Source organism: Pristiophorus japonicus, chromosome 6 (genome assembly GCF_044704955.1).
Source record: "Pristiophorus japonicus isolate sPriJap1 chromosome 6, sPriJap1.hap1, whole genome shotgun sequence".
Lineage (NCBI taxonomy): Eukaryota > Metazoa > Chordata > Chondrichthyes > Pristiophoridae > Pristiophorus > Pristiophorus japonicus.
This window is the reverse complement of record NC_091982.1, coordinates 150,355,492-150,372,790: the sequence shown is the minus strand read 5'-3', so window position 1 is coordinate 150,372,790 and position 17,299 is coordinate 150,355,492. Positions and strand designations below refer to the sequence as shown.

Here is a 17,299-nt window from a genome sequence, read left to right as displayed (position 1 = left end):
CATGTCCCATTTCGAGAACCTACCCCATGTCCCAGTTCCAGAAAGTACCCTATGTCCCAGTTCCAGAAAGTACCCCATGTTCCAGTTCCAGAACTTATCCCATGTCCCAGTTCCAGAACTTACCCCATGTCCCAGTTCCAGAACTTACCACATGTCTCATTTCCACAATGTATTCCATGTCCCAGTTCCACAATGTACCACATGTCCCAGTTCCAGAAAGTACCCCTTGTCCCAGTTCCAGAAAGTATCCCATGTCTCAGTTCCAGAACTTACCCATGTCTCAGTTCCAGAACTTACCCCATGTCCCAGCTCCAGAAAGTACCCCATGACCCAGTCCCACAATGTACCCCATGTCCCAGTTCCACAAAGTACTCCATGTCCCAGTTCCACAAAGTACCCCATGTCCAACTTCCATAATGTACCCCATGTCCTAGTTCCACAATGTCCCCCATGTCCCAGTTCCACAATGTACCCCATGTCCTAGTTCCACAATGTACCCCATGTCCCAGTTCCAGAACTTAACCCATGTCCCAATTCGAGAACGTACCCCATGTCCTAGTTCCACAAAGTACCCCATGTCACACTTCCAGAATGTACCCCATGTTTCAGTTCCACAATGTACCCCATGTCCCAGTTCCAGAACTTACCCCATGTCCCAGTTCCAGAAAGTACCCCATGTCCCAGGTGCAGAACTTACCCCATGTCCCAATTCGAGAAAGTACCCCATGTCCCAGTTCCAGAACTTACCCCATGTCCCAGTTCCAGAACTTACCCCATGTCCCATTTCCACAATGTACCCCATGTCCTAGTTCCACAATGTACCCCATGTCCCAGTTCCAGAACTTACCCCATGTCCAAGTTCCAGAACTTAACCCATGTGCCAGTTCCAGAACTTATCCCATGTCCCAATTTGAGAAAGTACCCCATGTCCCAGTTCCACAAAGAACCCCATGTCCCACTTCCACAATGTACCCCATTTCCTAGTTCAACAATGTACCCCATGTCCCAGTTCCAGAACTTACCCCAGTCCCAGTTCCACAATGTACCCCATGTCCCAGTTCCACAATGTACCCCATGTCCCAGTTCAAGCACTTACCCCATGTCCCAGTTCCACGATGTATTCCATGTCCCACTTCCAGAACTTACCCCATGTCCCAGTTCCAGAATGTACCCCATGTCCCAGTTCCAGAACTTACCTCATGTCCCAATTCGAGAAAGTACCCCATGTCCCAGTTCCACAATGTACCCCATGTCCTAGTTCGAGAACTTACCCCATGTCCCAGTTCGAGAACTTACCCCATGTCCCAATTCCAGAACTTACCCCATGTCCAAGTTCCACAATTTACCCCGTGTTCCAGTTCCACAAAGTACCCCATGTCCTAGTTCAACAATGTACCCCATGTCCCAATTCCAGAACTTACCCCATGTCTCAGTTCCACAATGTACCCCATGTCCCAGTTCCACAATGTACCCCATGTCCCAGTTCGAGAAAGTACCCCATGTCCCAGTTCGAGAAAGTACCCCATGTCCCAGTTCCAGAACCTACCCCATGTCCCATTTCCACAATGTACCCCATGTCTCAGTTCCAAAACTTACCCCATGTCCCAGTTACAGAGAGTACCCCATGTCCCCATTCCAGAAAGTACCCCATGTCCCAGTTCCAGAAAGTACCCCATGTCCCATTTCCAGAACTTACTCCATGTCCCAGTTCCAGAACTTACCCCATGTCCCAATTCGAGAAAGTACCCCATGCCCCAGTTCCAGAACTTACCCCATGTCCCAGTTCCAGAACTAACCCCATGTCCCAATTATAGAATGTACCCCATGCCCCAGTTCCAGAACTTACCCCATGTCCCAGTTCCAGAACATACCGCAGGTCCCAATTTAAAAAATACCCCATGTCCCAATTTGAGAACGTACCCCATGTCCCAGTTCGAGAACATATCCCATGTTGCAGTTCCAATGTGTACCCCAGGCACCAGTTCCAGAACATACCTCATGTCCCAGTTCCACAATGTACCCCATGTCCCAGCTCGAGAACTTACCCCATGTAACAGTTCCACAATGTACCATTGTCCCAGTTCCACAATGTACCCCATGTCCCAGCTCGAGAACTTACCCCATGTAACAGTTCCACAATGTACTCCATGTCCCTGTTCCACAATGTACCCCATGTCCCAGTTCCAGAACTTACCCCATGTCCCAGTTCCAGAACTTACCCCATGTCCCAGTTCAAGAACTTACCCAATGTCCCAGTTCCAGAACTTACCCCGTATCCCAGTTCGAGAACTTACCCCATGTCCCAGTTCCAGAACTTACCCCATGTCCCAGTTCCACAATGTACTCCATGTCCCAGTTCCACAATGTACTCCATGTCCCAGTTCGAGAACTTACCCCATGTCCCAATTCCAGAACTTACCCCATGTCCCAGTTCCAGAACTTACCCCATGTCCCAGTTCCACAATGTATCCCATGTCCCAGTTCGAGAACTTAACCCACGTCCCAGTTGCAGAACTTACCTCATGTCCCAGTTCCGCAAAGTACCCCATACACCAATTAGAAAAATTGAACCACTGATTCCTCATATTTAATAATATTTTCCACATCAGACAGATTGATGAAAGAAAGAAAGACTTGGATTTATGTAGCTAGCGCCTTTCACGACCACCAGACGTCTGAAAGCGCTTTACAGACTATGGAGTACTTTTGGAGTGTAGTCACTGTTGTAATGTGGGAAACGCAGCAGCCAACTTGAGCGCAGCAAGCTTCCACATACAGCTATGTAACAATGACCAGATAATCTATTTTTGTTATGTTGATTGAGGGATAAATATTGGCCAGGACACCGGGGATAACTCCTCTGCTCTTCTTCGAAATAGTGGCATGGGATCTTTTACGTCCACATGCGGGAGCAGATGCGGCCTCGCTTTAACGTCTCATCTGAAAGACCCATCAGCACTCCCTCAGCACTGCACTGCTGTGTCAGCCTAGATTTATGTGCTCAAATCCCTGGAGTGGGACTTGAACCCACAACCTTCTGCCTCAGAGGCGAGAGAGTCACCCACTGACACTGTGATGAATACACAGAAGTGGTTAAGGTCAAGATTGTCAACAGGGTTGTAAGACAGTCCTAACAAATTCAAAACAATATTTTTTAAAATGGACATGGATCTTCTCCCTGCGTTTGGACCTGCCAGTTATCTGCAATGGGGTGGGATGCTGAGGCACTGGACTACGTTTTAGCTGAGGCCCACGTTTTCTCCCAGAAAGTTCTGTTTGTGGTGACTTGCTGTGATTTTAGCAATTTAGTCCTTTTGGCCAATGGGGGGAAAAAAGGAGTTCTGTGTTGGTATTCGCGATCAAGTGCCTCCATGATATTCGCTTACTAGTTCACCTATTGTTCAGCAGCGCCGCAGTACAGAGTGATAAAACCCTTTTGGCAATCGAGCCCGTGCACCTGTGTGTCGAGGGCATGTAAAGGCAGATTTTAATTATAAGGTGTTACAACAGCAGACTTCCCCCTGAAGCGATGTGCGCTGAGAAGATCCTCCCACCTCCTGTTGAGAAAATGCCTGGAAATCGAGATAAAACTATTGCATGTCCACCCAACAAAGGAGCTCCTGTTGTTGAGAAGACGGAGTTGTCAGATTACATCATAACAAATGGAAAGCAGCCGTCTCTTCAAATTAGCTGTTTTTTATAGGAGTGTATCTGTGATTTGTTTTTCTCACATCCCGCTAATATCTGCAGAGTGACGGAGCAGAAACATGGAACATTTATTCCAGCTTTATACCTTTCTGCAGTTCACTTGATCTGTCGAAGGTGTCAGCTTGGTTCAGTAGAGAGCAGAAGGTCGCAAATTCAAGTCCAACTGCAGAACATAAGCCTGCAATCTAGGGTGAATAAGCCCATGATCTTCAGTGAAATACAGAGGGAGTCATCATCATCATAGACAGTCCCTCGGAATCGAGGAAGACTTGCTTACACTTTTAAAATGAGTCCTTAGGTGGCTGAACAGTCCAATATGAGAACCACAGATTCTGTCACAGGTGAGACAGATCGTCATTGAGGGTAAGGGAGGGTGGGACAGGTTTGCCGCACGCTCTTTCCGCTGCCTGCGCTTGATTTCTGCATGCTCTCGGCGATGAGACTCAAGCGCCCTCCCGGATGCACTTCCTCCACTTAGGGCCGTCTTTGACCAGGGACTCCCAGGTGTCGGAGGGTGACGCTGTTGGAGGTACTGTCTTTCGATTGAGTCTTGGAGTCAAGGCCCTGTTTGCTTGTTTAGCTGGACGTAAAATATTCCCATGACATGATTCGAAGAGCAGGGAGCTCTCTCGGAGTCCTGGGCAATATACTTCTCTCAATCAACACCATCAAAACAGATTAACAGGCCATTATCTTGTTCTTGTGTATGCCATTACAGCAGTGTCTACACTTTATGAGTACTTCATTTGGACATGCTGAGGATGCGAAAGGTGCAAAATAAAAGGAAAGACTTGCATTTCTGTGGCACGTTTCGCAACCTCAGGAAATCCGAATGCGCTTTACAGCCAGTTAGGTCATTTGAAGTGTAGTCACTGTTGTATTGTTGGAAACGGGGAAATCAATTTGTGCACAGCAAGGTCCCACAAACAGCAATGAAATAATGACCAGATAATATAGTGATGTTGGTTGAGGGATAAGTATTGACCAGTACCCCCTGGAGAACCAGCCTGCTCTTTGAAATAGTACCACGGGATCTTCTGCGTCCACCTGAGAAAGCAGATGGGAGTCTCAGTTTAACATGTCATCTGAAAGACGGCACCTTCGACAGTGCAGCATCCACTCAGTACTGCACTGAAGGATCAGCCTAAATGATGTGCTCAAGTCTCTGGAGTGGGGACTTCTTCTTGTGCTTTAAATACACTGTCCTTCAATGACCGCAAGCTTCACTTGCATACTATACTGCCTTTAACATATAGAAGCATCTCAAGGTGCTTCACAAGTAGGCAGAAGAAAAACAGACACTGCTCCAGAGAGGGAGCGGTTATAGGGAGGACTGCAAGCTCGTTCAAAGAGATGGATTCTGAGGAGCTTGCGATGTGGACAAAGCTGGCAGTGTTGTGTTTATTGCCCATCCCTTGCCGCCCGACAAAGGGTGCTGGTGGTTCTAGTTACTGTAGTCCGTGTGGTGAGGGTACTCCCACTCTGTTGTGAGGTAGGGATTTCCAGGATATTGACCCAGCAACCGTGCATGACTAATTAAAATGGTTTTAATAATATTGGTTGAGGCATAAATATATGGGTGAACTCCTCTGCTCTTCAGAATAGCACCATGGAATCTTTAAATCTACCTGAGAGGGCAAATGGGACCTCAGTTTAACATCTTACCTGAAAGAAGGCACCTTGACAGTACAGTGTTCCCTAAGTACTATGCCTAAGTTACGTGTTTGAGTCCTGGAGTGGGACTTGAACTCACAACCTGGTGACCCAGAGGTGAGAGTGCTACCCACTGAACCTGGGCTGACAGCGAAAAGGCGGATTGTAACCGAACCCAGAAAGTAAGCAAAGTGAGTGAGACATTTGAGCTTGCTGGCGGTTCAGAGATCAGCTCCTTTCTATTTGAACACTGTCACCGATGGTGGGGGAGGGGAAGGGTGGCTCCTGCACACCTGACACATTCAGGATAAAAGTACTGACAGGATCTTCACCAAGATAGGCAGTTAACACACGGAGCACAATGTACTGAGTAAAAACACCGTGTTTGAAGAGCTTAGTGCCAGTTGGTTACTGTACAAGGTGCTGAATGTATCTTTAGTCAACCTTTTAAGAATAGGTAATAGAAATATAGAGGAGCCAAAGATGCCCCTTTCCTGAAGGCCTGTTAACACCGGAAATCGGCGGCCACACTGCGGAGTGCAATGGCCGCCGACTTTTCGTGTAATGGCCGCCATTATCAAAATTCCGCTCCCATTTTATCCCGGCGGTGACCCGCTCCCCTCTGCCTACCGCTCCGCTGCTGCCGATCCATGCAAAGTGCGTCATCACAGTGCACAACCCCCCCCACCCCACCCCCCCCAATGGTGAAATTGCACCGTGAAAATCTTCAGCACACCAGGCATTGCCAAGACCTGTTTTTTCCCAGTGGTCCAGTGAGGCTGTGGCCTTCTGCAGCGGCGATGCGGCTTCCCTTAAAGGGGAGGGCACACTGCCGCTGCCGCCATGTTTTTTTTGTCAGCCAACTGCGAGTTCGGCTCGACAATTATGCGCCGCCAACAGGCAGCCTGGCAACCCCTCTTGTGTGCCAGGCCGCTGGCCCGGCTGAAACCCTCCCTGGTGGCCCAGTGGGCGGAAGTTTTACAATTGCGGAGGCTCTCCCCTTTAAGTGAGGGGGAGAGCCATGGTGACGTGGCACCGTGATGACATCATCCCGGTGATCACTCTGCACCGGCACCAACTCCTGCCCCTCAGGTGTTAGCACCGCCGTGTATCCGCCCCTCTCATGTAGTCACCGCCCCCATTAAGAGCGACTTCCGGATCCGAATAAAAAAAACAACAACAAAGAGCGGAATTTCGCTCAAGAGGCAACCTCAACCACCGTGGTGGTAAAAACCATAGAAACAGGGTGTGTGCGCCCCATTTTGGGCGAGGGACAACTTCGGCTCCAGAAAGTTTATCACAGGGAGACATCATCCGACCTCTCTCGCCTGCCGTTCACTGGCTGCTTTTATACAGTTCCTTTTCCTGCTTTTCTCCCCGTTCCCTTTTATAATCGTGTGCCAGTAATTATCCAGGACCTTTCTGGACGGTGGAATCGGGTTAACATCAAATGCCACTTGTGGTAAAACCATCCACGGTCCAATAACGCTGCGTGTAAAAGGCTTCTTTTAATCCCTTTGCGCATCAGATGCTTATCTGGAGATCACAGCTTTGTCTCTGCTCTACTACCAATGGAAATCAGTTATCTGTGTTTACCTACTCTGTTCCTTTCATCATTTAGGACATGTTTTCAATCCCCCTTCAATCTTCTCAGTTTAAGATCTAGCATTTCCTCACGACTCCAATCCCTCATCGCTGAAAAATTCTGGGTCATATCTAAGTGTTCGACTTTTTTTTTTAATAGACAACCTGTTTTCTTGCAGCTGCTCCTGAGTCACCTAAGCTTTGTTATCGTGAGTGAGGTACTGAGCTAACACACTGGCACTCCCTTTCCCCCACCCTGTGTTTCAATCCAACTCCTCTGCTGGCTGCAAAGCTCTTATATAAGTCCCAGTTAATAGTTGGAACCAGGTCACAGCACAGGACTGCCTTCAAATTGGCCATGCTTAGCAAATTGTGCTCCGACTGGGCGTCGTAGGAAGCGGACAAGACAGCAGGGGGCGATGTTGTGAGCTTGGGTTGAAACATTGGACTGAAGCAGAGGGAGGGGAGCCATGCTTACCTGTATGTGTTGTACCTGACCCGGGGATGCTGAATGCTGGCACTGGCCTCAAATGGAAATGTAGGGTTTGCTCTCACTAAAGAAAATATAAGAACATATGAACATAAGAATTAGGAACAGGAGTAGGCCATCTAGCCCCTCAAGCCTGCTCCACCATTCAACAAGATCATGGCTGTTCTTTGGGTGTTGGGCATTTGTCACTTGTAGGGCCGGTTGAGTTGGTGGCAGGTGTCTTTGAAGGACGTTAGCGAACCAGTATGGTTTTTTAATGGTTATTTTCTAGAAAATTACCAAGGGTGCTTTTTTGAAATTCAATTTCACAACCTGCCCCGATGAGATTTGAACTCTCAACTTGTGGATTACAAGTTAACCACTGGACTACTGTAACTATTCCTTTCTATATCTGACAATAAGGCAGAGGGAGAGAACGGAGGGAAGCATTAGTTTGTGTCTGCCAGTTGTAATGTATTTGCTTCCTGGGTTCTTTGCTTAAGAGTTCATAGCAACACATCGCTATTAAGAACTAGTTGGTTTATTAGCAAAGGTTTAACAATGGCACTACACATTACCAGTTCATCCACCAGGCTCACAACCACCTGCCTCATCGTGGATCCCCCGAACCCAATTAGCTGGGGTTTTATTGAGTCTTGTGAACATCAGGTGACTGGCTAAGCCACTCCCAACTCAACAGCTCAAACAACCTGTGAGCATATTTACAGGTGCATACATTACACCAGTGTTGTACCTAACCTGGGCATATCTCTACCATTCCCGAGCACTAACCTTGAAGAGCGCAAACATTCACTGAGGAAGAAACACCTTCTCCCGATGGACAAATCTGGGTGGAGGGCTTTTTATTGATGGATGATTCTTTTCAAAGTATTCAAAGTTGTGTTAAATCTTTGCCCCCAGGTGCCTCCAAGCCCAGAGTGTGTTCGAGCCATGATGAGATTGATGTATTGTCCACACTGCCGGAGCATGGCAAGTGTGAAACCCTGCAACAACTACTGCCTTAACATTCTCAAGGGCTGCCTAGCCAATCAGGCCGACCTAGACAGCGAATGGAGAAACCTAGTCGGTAAGTCTAATGTATTTGCTTCATGGATTCTTTGCTTAAGAATTCATACCAACACCTCGCAATTAACAACTAGTTGGTTTATTAGAAAAAGGTTTAACAATCACACTACACGTTACCAGTTCATCCACCAGGCTCACAACCACCTGCCCCAGCGTGGATCCCCCGAACCCAACTGGCTGGGGTTTATTGAGTCTTGTGAACATCACATGACTGGCTAAGCCAATCACAATTCAACAGCTCCACCAACCAATGAGCATCCTCACAGATGCATAGATTACAGTATGGCTCATGGTGACCGGGGACTGGGGGGGGGGGCTGGCAGTCATGGACAACGAGCTTCAACATTCCGTACCTTTGTAGGTTCCTACTCAATATCTAAAGAATTTTTCTTCATTCTTCTCGAACTTCCCATTGATTTTGGAAGCCAGAAATGTCCTCGATCATCGCCCATACCTTTGGCAGGAAGCTCCATTACCTCGATTTATCCGAAGTTTCCGCCAACCTAACGCCAAAGTTGCGGCAGGCAATCGGGAGAAGGCCTGAGGAAATGACCTTCTCTTTAAACCATGAGTGCTGATCACATCATTGGTTGAACTGGCTGGGAGGGTTACTGGGTGACAGTGTGAGGGAGCTGGATTAACATCAGTACAGATACAGTCAGTAACACAGGGCGCTGGGGGAGAGGGGTTATTGAGTGACAGTATGAGGGAGCTGGATTAGGAGCATAGAAACATAGAAAATAGGTGCTGGAGTAGGCCATTCAGCCCTTCGAGCCTGCACCACCATTCAATATGATCATGGCTGATCATGCAACTTCAGTACCCCATTCCTGCTTTCTCTCCATAACTTTTGATCCCTTTAGCCATAAGGGCCACATCTAACTCCCTTTTGAATATATCTAACAAACTGGCCTGAACAACTTTCTGTGGTAGAGAATTCCACAGGTTCACAATTCTCTGAGTGAAGAAGTTTCTCCTCATCTCGGTCCTAAATGGCTTAACCCTTATCCTTAGACTGTGACCCCTGGTTCTGGACTTCCCCAACAATGGGAACATTCTTCCTGCATCTAACCTGTCAGAATGTTATATGTTTCTATGAGATCCCCTCTCATTCTTCTAAATTCCAGTGAATATAAGCCTAATCGATCCAGTCTTTCTTCTTATGTCAGTCCCGCCATCCCGGGAATCAGTCTGGTGAACCTTTGCTGCACTCCCTCAATAGCAAGAATGTCCTTCCTCAGATTAGGGGACCAAAACAGTACACAATATTCAAGGTGTGGCCTCACCAAGAACCTGTACAACTGCAGTAAGACCTCCCTGCTCCTATACTCAAATCCTCTCGCTATGAAGGCCAACATGCCATTTACCTTCTTCACCGCCTGCTGTGCCTGCATGCCAACTTTCAATGACTGATGTACCATTACACCCAGGACTCGTTGCAACTCCCCTTTTCCTAATCTATCACCATTCAGATAACATTCTGCCTTCGTGTTTTTGCCACCAAAGTGGATAACCTCACATTTATCTACATTTTACTGCATCTGCCATGCATTTACCCACTCACCTAACCTGTCCAAGTCACCTGCAGCCTCTTAGCATCCTCCTCACAGCTCACACTGCCACCCAGCTTAGTGTCATCTGCAAACTTGGAGATATTACATTCAATTCTTTCGTCCAAATCAGTAATGTATATTGTAAATAGCTGGGGTCCCAGCACTGAACCTTGAGGTACCCCACTAGTCACTGCCTGCCATTCTGAAAAGAACCCATTTATTCCTACTCTGTGCTTCCTGTCTGACAACCAGTTCTCTATCCATGTCAATACATTACCCCCAATACCATGTGCTTTAATTTTGCTCATCAATCTCTTGTGTGGGACCTTGTCAAAAGTCTTTTGAAAATCCAAATACACCACATCCACTGGTTCTCCCTTGTCCACTCTACTCGTTACATCCCCCAAAAATTCTAGAAGATTTGTCAAGTATGATTTCCCTTTCATAAATCCATGCTGACTTGGACCGATCCTGTCACTGCTTTCTAAATGCGCTGCTATTACGTCTTTAATAATTGATTGCAACATTTTCCCCACTACCGATGTTGGGCTAACTGTTCTATAATTCCCTGTTTTCTTTCTCCCTCCTTTTTTAAAAAATGGGGTTACATTAGCTACCCTCCAATCCATTGGAACCATAGAGTCTGTAGAATGTTGGAAAATGACCACCAATGCATCCACTATTTCTAGGGCCACTTCCTTAAGTACTCTGGGATGCAAACTATCAGGCTCTAGGGATTTATTGGCCTTCAATCCCATGAATTTCCCTAAAACAATTTCCTGAAGGATTTCCTTCAGTTTCTCCTTCTCGCTAGACCCTCGGTCCCCCAGTATTTCTGGAAGGTTATTTGTTTCTTCCTTAGTGAAGACAGAACCAAGTATTTGTTCAATTGGTCTGCCATTTCTTTGTTCCCCATTATAAATTCACCTGATTCTGACTGTAAGGGACCTACATTTGTCTTCACTAATCGTTTTCTCTTCACGTACCTATAGAAGCTTTTGCAGTCAGTTTTTATTTTCCCTGCAAGCTTACTCTCGTACTCTATTTTCCCCCTCCTAATTAAACCCTTTGTCCTCCTCTGCTGAATTCTAAATTCCTCCCAGTCCTCAAGTTTGTTGCTTTTTTCTGGCCAATTTATATGACTTTTCCTTGGATTTAACACTATCCCTAATTTCCCTTGTTAGCCACAGTTGAGCCACCTTCCTCGTTTTATTTTTACTCCAGACAAGGATGTTGAATTGTTGAAGTTCATCCATGTGATCTTTAAATGTCTGCCATTGCCTATCCACCATCCACCCTTTTTATATAATTTGCCAGTCTATCCTAGCCAAATCATGTCTCATACCATTGAAGTTACCTTTCTTTAAGTTCAGGACCTTAGTCTCTGAATTAACTGTGTCACTCTCCATCTTAATGAAGAATTCTACCATATTATGGTCACTCTTCCCCAAGGGGCCTCGCATAACAAGATGGCCATATAATCTTCTCTTATTACACAAGACCCAGTCTAGGATGGCCTGCTCTCTAGTTAGTTCCTCAACATATTGGTCTATAAAACCATCCCTTATACACTCCAGGAAATCCTCCTCCACCGTATTGCTACCAGTTTGGCTAGCCCAATCTATATGTAGATTAAAGTCACCCATGATAACTGCTGTACCTTTATTGCACACATCCCTATTTTCCTGTTTGATGCCATCCCCAACCTCACTACTACTGTTTGGTGGTCTGTACATAACTCCCACTAGCGTTTTCTGCCCTTTGGTGTTCTGCAGCTCTACCCATACAGATTCCACATCATCCAAGCTAATGTCCTTTGTTACTATTGCGTTAATCTCTTCTTTAACCAGCAATGCTACCCCACCTCCTTTTCCTTTCTGTCTATCCTTCCTGAATATTGAATACCCCTGGATGTTGAGTTCTCAGCCTTGGTCACTCTGGAGCCATGTCTCCGTAATCCCAATTACATCATATCCGCTAACAGCTATCTGTGCAGTTAATTCATCCATCTTATTACGAATGTTCCTCGCATTGAGACACAGAGCCTTCAGGCTTGTTTTTTTAACACTCTTTGTCCTTTTAGAATTTAAGTTGTAATGTGGCCCTTTTTGATTTTTGCCTTTGATTTCTCTTCTCTCCACTTTTCCTTATCTCCTTTCCACCTTTTGCTTCTGCCCCCATTTTCCATCTGTCTCCCTGCATAGATTCCCATCCCCCTGCCGTATTAGTTTAAACCCTCCCCAACAGCACGAGCAAACACTCCCCCTCGGACATTGGTTTCATTCCTGCCCAGGTGTAGACCGTCCGGTTTGTACAGGTCCCACTTTCCCCAGAACCGGTTCCAATATCCCAGGAATTTGAATCCTTCCCTCTTGCACCATTCCTCAAGCCATGTATTCATCTTAACTATCCTGCTATTTCTACTCTGACTAGCACATGGCACTGGTAGCAATCCTGAGATTACTACCTTTGAGGTCCTACTTTTTAATTTAACTCCTAGCTCCCTAAATTCAGCTTGTAGGACCTCATCCCATGTTTTACCTATATCGTTGGTACCAATATGCACCACAACAGCTGGCTGTTCACCCTCCCACTCCAAAATGCCCTGCAGCCGCTCCGAGATATCCTTGACCCTTGCACCAGGGAAGCAACATACATTGAAACATAGAAACATAGAAAATAAGTGCAGGATTAGGCCATTCTGCCCTTCGAGCCTGCACCACCATTCAATAAGATCATGGCAGATCATTCACCTCAGTACCCCTTTCCTGCTTTCTCTCCATACCCCTTGATCCCTTTAGTCCTAAGGGCCATATCTAACTCCCTCTTGAATATATCCAATTAACTGGCATCAACAACTCTTTGCAGTAGGGAATTCCACAGGTTAACAACTCTCTGAATAAAGTAGTTGCTCCTCATCTCAGTCCTAAATGGCTTATCCCTTATCCTTAGACTCTGTCCCCTGGTTCTGGACTTCCCCAATATCGGAAACATTCTTCCTGCATCTCACCTGTCCCGTCCCATCAGAATTTTATATGTTTCTATGCGATCCCCTCTCATCCTTTTAAACTCCAGTGAATAAAGGCCCAGTCGATCCAATCTCTCCTCATATGTCAGTCCAGCCATCACGGGAATCAGTCTGGTGAACCTTCGCTGCACTCCCTCAATAGCAAGAATGTCCTTCCTCAGATTAGGAGACCAAAACTGAACACAACATTCCAGGTGAGGCCTCACCAAGGCCCTGTACAACTGCAGTAAGACCTCCCTGCTCCTATACTCAAAACCTCTAGCTATGAAGGCCAACATACCATTTTCCTTCTTCACCGCCTGCTGTGACTGCATGCCAACTTTCAATGACTGATGTACCATGGCACCCAGGTCTCGTTGCACCTCCCCTTTTCCTAATCTAGCACCATTCAGATAAAATTCTACCTTCGTGTTTTTGCCCCCATAACCTCACATTTATCCACATTATACTGCATCTGCATCACTCACCTAACCTGTCCAAGTCACCCTGCAGCCTCTTAGCGTCCTCCTCACAGCTCATACCGCCACCCAGTTTAGTGTCATTTGCAAACTTGGAGTCTTGATTGCGGCCACAGAAACGCCTATCTATTCCCCTTACAATAGAATCTCCTACCACTATCGCTCTCCCACTCTTTTTCCTGCCCTCCTGTGCAGCAGAGCCACCCATGGTGCCATGAACTTGGCTGCTGCTGCCCTTCACTGATGAGTCATCCCCCCCAAGGTGGTATATCTTTTTTGGAGGGGGATGACCGCAGGGGACCCCTGCACTACCTTCCTTCCGCTATTCTGCCTGATGGTCATCTATTCCCTATCTGCCGAAGTAATCTTTACCTGCGGTGTGACCAACTCACTAAACGTGCTATCCACGACATCCTCAGCATCGCGGATGCTCCAGAGTGAATCCATGCACAGCTCCAGTGCCACAATGCGGTCTGTCAGGAGCTGCAGCTGGATGCACTTCCTTCACACATAATAGTCAGGGACATTGGGAGCGTCCTTGACTTTCCACATAGCACAGGAGAAGCGTGACACGGGTCTGGGCTCCCCTGCCTTGACTTAACCCTTAAATTAACTTAATTTGGCAACAATGTCGAAGGTTACCTACTGATAAGGAAAGAAAAAGAAAAAGAAAAAGATTAAATACTCACCAATCCACCAGCCAATCACTTACCCGCTTGGCTGTGACATCACCCTTCGATTTCTTTCTACTTTTTTGTTTTATCCTCGGCCTCTGCATCAGCTGGCGCCTCGGACTGCCGCCGCTTCGACTTGCTGCCGCCGTCCTTTATCCTCCCACGTCACTCCTCATCAGTACAGATACAGTCAGTAATACAGGGCGCTGGGTGTAATATGTGCTCCGTGCTGAGTTAGCTGATTCCATCAACATTGGGACTGAGCTGGCGATGAAACTTTCAGTGTCGCTCCCAGCCTTTGCTGGACAGTACATGCTAATATCAGGTAAAGGGCAGGATGGGGATTGGCTGTGATGCTGTGCATGGTTGAATAGCCCACTGATATCCACTCTGGGTTCACACATAAAGAATAGCTACTTTGGGAAAAGGTTTTATGGGTGTCCTGTGCCTACAGAGCTCTACTCTAGCTAGAATCAGCGGCTCTAGAGAACTGTGGAGTTCGGGAGGGGAAAAGCTTACGTAATATATCAACTTACATTTACCTAGTGCCTTTAATGTCGAACAAATTCCCTCGGCGCTTCACAGGCGTATAATCAGATAAAAATCAATGCCAAGCCAAAGAAGGAGATAGGAGGATGGGCGACTAAGAATAATGGGTTGCCCATTTAAAAAGGAAATGAGGAATTTCTTCTCTCAGAGGGTCATGAATCTTTGGAATTCTCTGCCCCACAGAGCTGTGGAGGCTGGGTCATTGAATATATTTAAGGTGGAGATAGACAGATTTTTGAACGACGGGGGAGTTAAGGGTTATGGGGAGTGGGCAGGAAAGTGGAGTTGAGGCCAAGATCGGATCAGCCATGATCATATTGAATGGCGGAGCAGGCTCGAGGGGCATTTCTTATGTTGTTATAACGAAAAACCTGGTCAACGAATGGCTTTCAAGGGTGGTCTTAAAGGAAAATAAGGAGGAGAAGCAGAGAGGTATAGGGTGGGAATTGTAGAGTGTGTGGCCGAGACAATGTACTGGCAGTAGGGCGATCCATGGGAGGAATTTGATTGCTGATCTTACCTCTTCTGCTTGATATTTCAGACTCTATGCTTCAGTTGGCTGACCGGCTTAATGGGCCGTCAAACATGGAGTCGCTGGTTGATACCATTTATTTGAAGATCTCCGAAGCAATACAAACCATGAGAGATAACAGAGCTCACATCTCATCCAAGGTAAGGGTAGTGAGGACAGAGTGTGAATGTTGGACTTGGAGGTACAGGTACTGGATGGCACGACCGGTCAGAACGCTGCTCTTTCACTATGGCAAATGCTCCTCTCTGTTCCAGCTGCAAGGCCCCATGCGAAATAGGTTTGGGCAGTCTCGGGCAAGTTCTATTCGATGCAAATCACCAATACAAAACTGCCCATCAATGGGCACTAAGTGGCACCGAGTTGGCATCACACTCAGGTTATGTCATAGGACTGGCACGTGTGATGGAATTATAATACTAGTGCCACACAAGTGCTATTTACCTGTAATTGGAATCAAATGGGGAGCCAGGGTTGGAATTGGGAGTCGTGGTTGGAATTGGATTTGGGACCAAGGTTGGGGAGGGGGTTTTGATTGGCCATTATTAGCCTGATTTAATAAACCACAGCGATATAACTTTACAATATATATCATTGATTTGGATGAAGGAATTGAGTGTAATATCTCCAAGTTTGCAGATGACACTAAACTGGGTGGCGGTGTGAGGGGGACGCTAAGACAGGTTAGGTGAGTGGGCAAATGCTTGGCAGATGCAGTATAATGTGGATAAATGTGAGGTTATCCACTTTGGGGGCAAAAACAGAATATTATCTGAATGGTGGCAGATTAGGAAAAGGGAAAATGCAACAAGACCTGGGTGTCATGGTTCATCAGCCATTAAAATTTGGCATACAGGTGCAGCAGGTGGTAAAGAAGGCAAATGGTATGTTGGCCTTCATAGCTAGGGGATTTGAGTATAGGAGCAGGGAGGTTTTACTGCAGTTGTACAGGGCGTTGGTGAGGCCTCACCTGGAATATTGTGTTCAATTTTGGTCTCCTAATCTGAGGAAGGACGTTCTTGCTATTGAGGGAGTGCAGCGGAGGTTCACCAGACTGATTCCCGGGATGGCCGGCCTGACATATGAGGAGAGACTGGATCAACTGGGCCTTTATACTTTGGAGTTTAGAAGGATGAGAGGGGATCTCATAGAAACATACAAGATTCTGTCGGGACGGGACAGGTTAGATGCGGGTAGATTGTTCCTGATGTTGGGGAAGTCCAGAACCAGGGGACATAGTCTTAGGATAAAGGGTAGGCCATTTAGGACTGAGATGAGGAGAAACTTCTTCACTCAGAGAGTTGTTAACCTGTGGAATTCCCTACCGCAGAGAGTTGTTGATGCCAGTTCATTGGATATATTCAATAGGGAGTTAGATATGGCCCTTACAGCTAAAGGGATCAAGGGGTATGGAGAGAAAGCAGGAAAGGGGTACTGAGGGAATGATCAGCCATGATCTTATCGAATGGTGTTGCAGGCTCGAAGGGCCGAATGGCCTACTCCTGCACCTATTTTTTATGTTTCTACATTTCTATACAGGTTATGTAAGGCTGTAAACAACCAGTTTTGCTGTTTTCCCATTGTCGTGTTAGTCAAAATATAAAACATGCAAAAATGGAATGGCCATTCTCCCTCCCCCCAACAATTAGTTGCAATTATGTAGTGCCTTTTACGTGAAATAAATGCTCCAAAGCACTTTGCAGAGCAGTAATGATGGATACTTAGAGCACCTCTCTCTCCTCCTTTAAGACACTCCTTAAAACCTACCCCCGTGACCCGTCCTAGTATCTTCTTCTGTGGTTCGGTGTCAATGTTTATAATGCTCCTGTAAAGCACCTTGGAAGATTTTACTATTTTACAGGCGCTATATAAATGCAAGCTATTGTTGTTGTGTCATTAAGTTAGTCTTGGCTGGTAAAATTAGAATGAAGGATGAAAGTTAGCAGTCCTACTCGCGATACCCAGGCATTACACAGGACTATTGAAGAACACAAGGCTCCTAAGCTAC

The 17,299-nt window shown here is 46.5% G+C and overlaps 1 protein-coding gene across 3 annotated transcripts in view; it reads left to right on the top strand.

Annotated features, from left to right (window-relative positions):
• LOC139265824 (glypican-1-like) overlaps positions 1 to 17,299 on the top strand; it is a 378,382-nt gene that overhangs the window by 324,293 nt on the left and 36,790 nt on the right. For all 3 annotated transcript variants that reach the window (XM_070883291.1, XM_070883290.1, XM_070883289.1), the window contains 2 exons: positions 8,336 to 8,501; positions 15,304 to 15,434. In XM_070883291.1, coding sequence (XP_070739392.1) covers positions 8,336 to 8,501; positions 15,304 to 15,434 — 297 coding nt within the window. The remainder of the gene's footprint in view (positions 1 to 8,335; positions 8,502 to 15,303; positions 15,435 to 17,299) is intronic.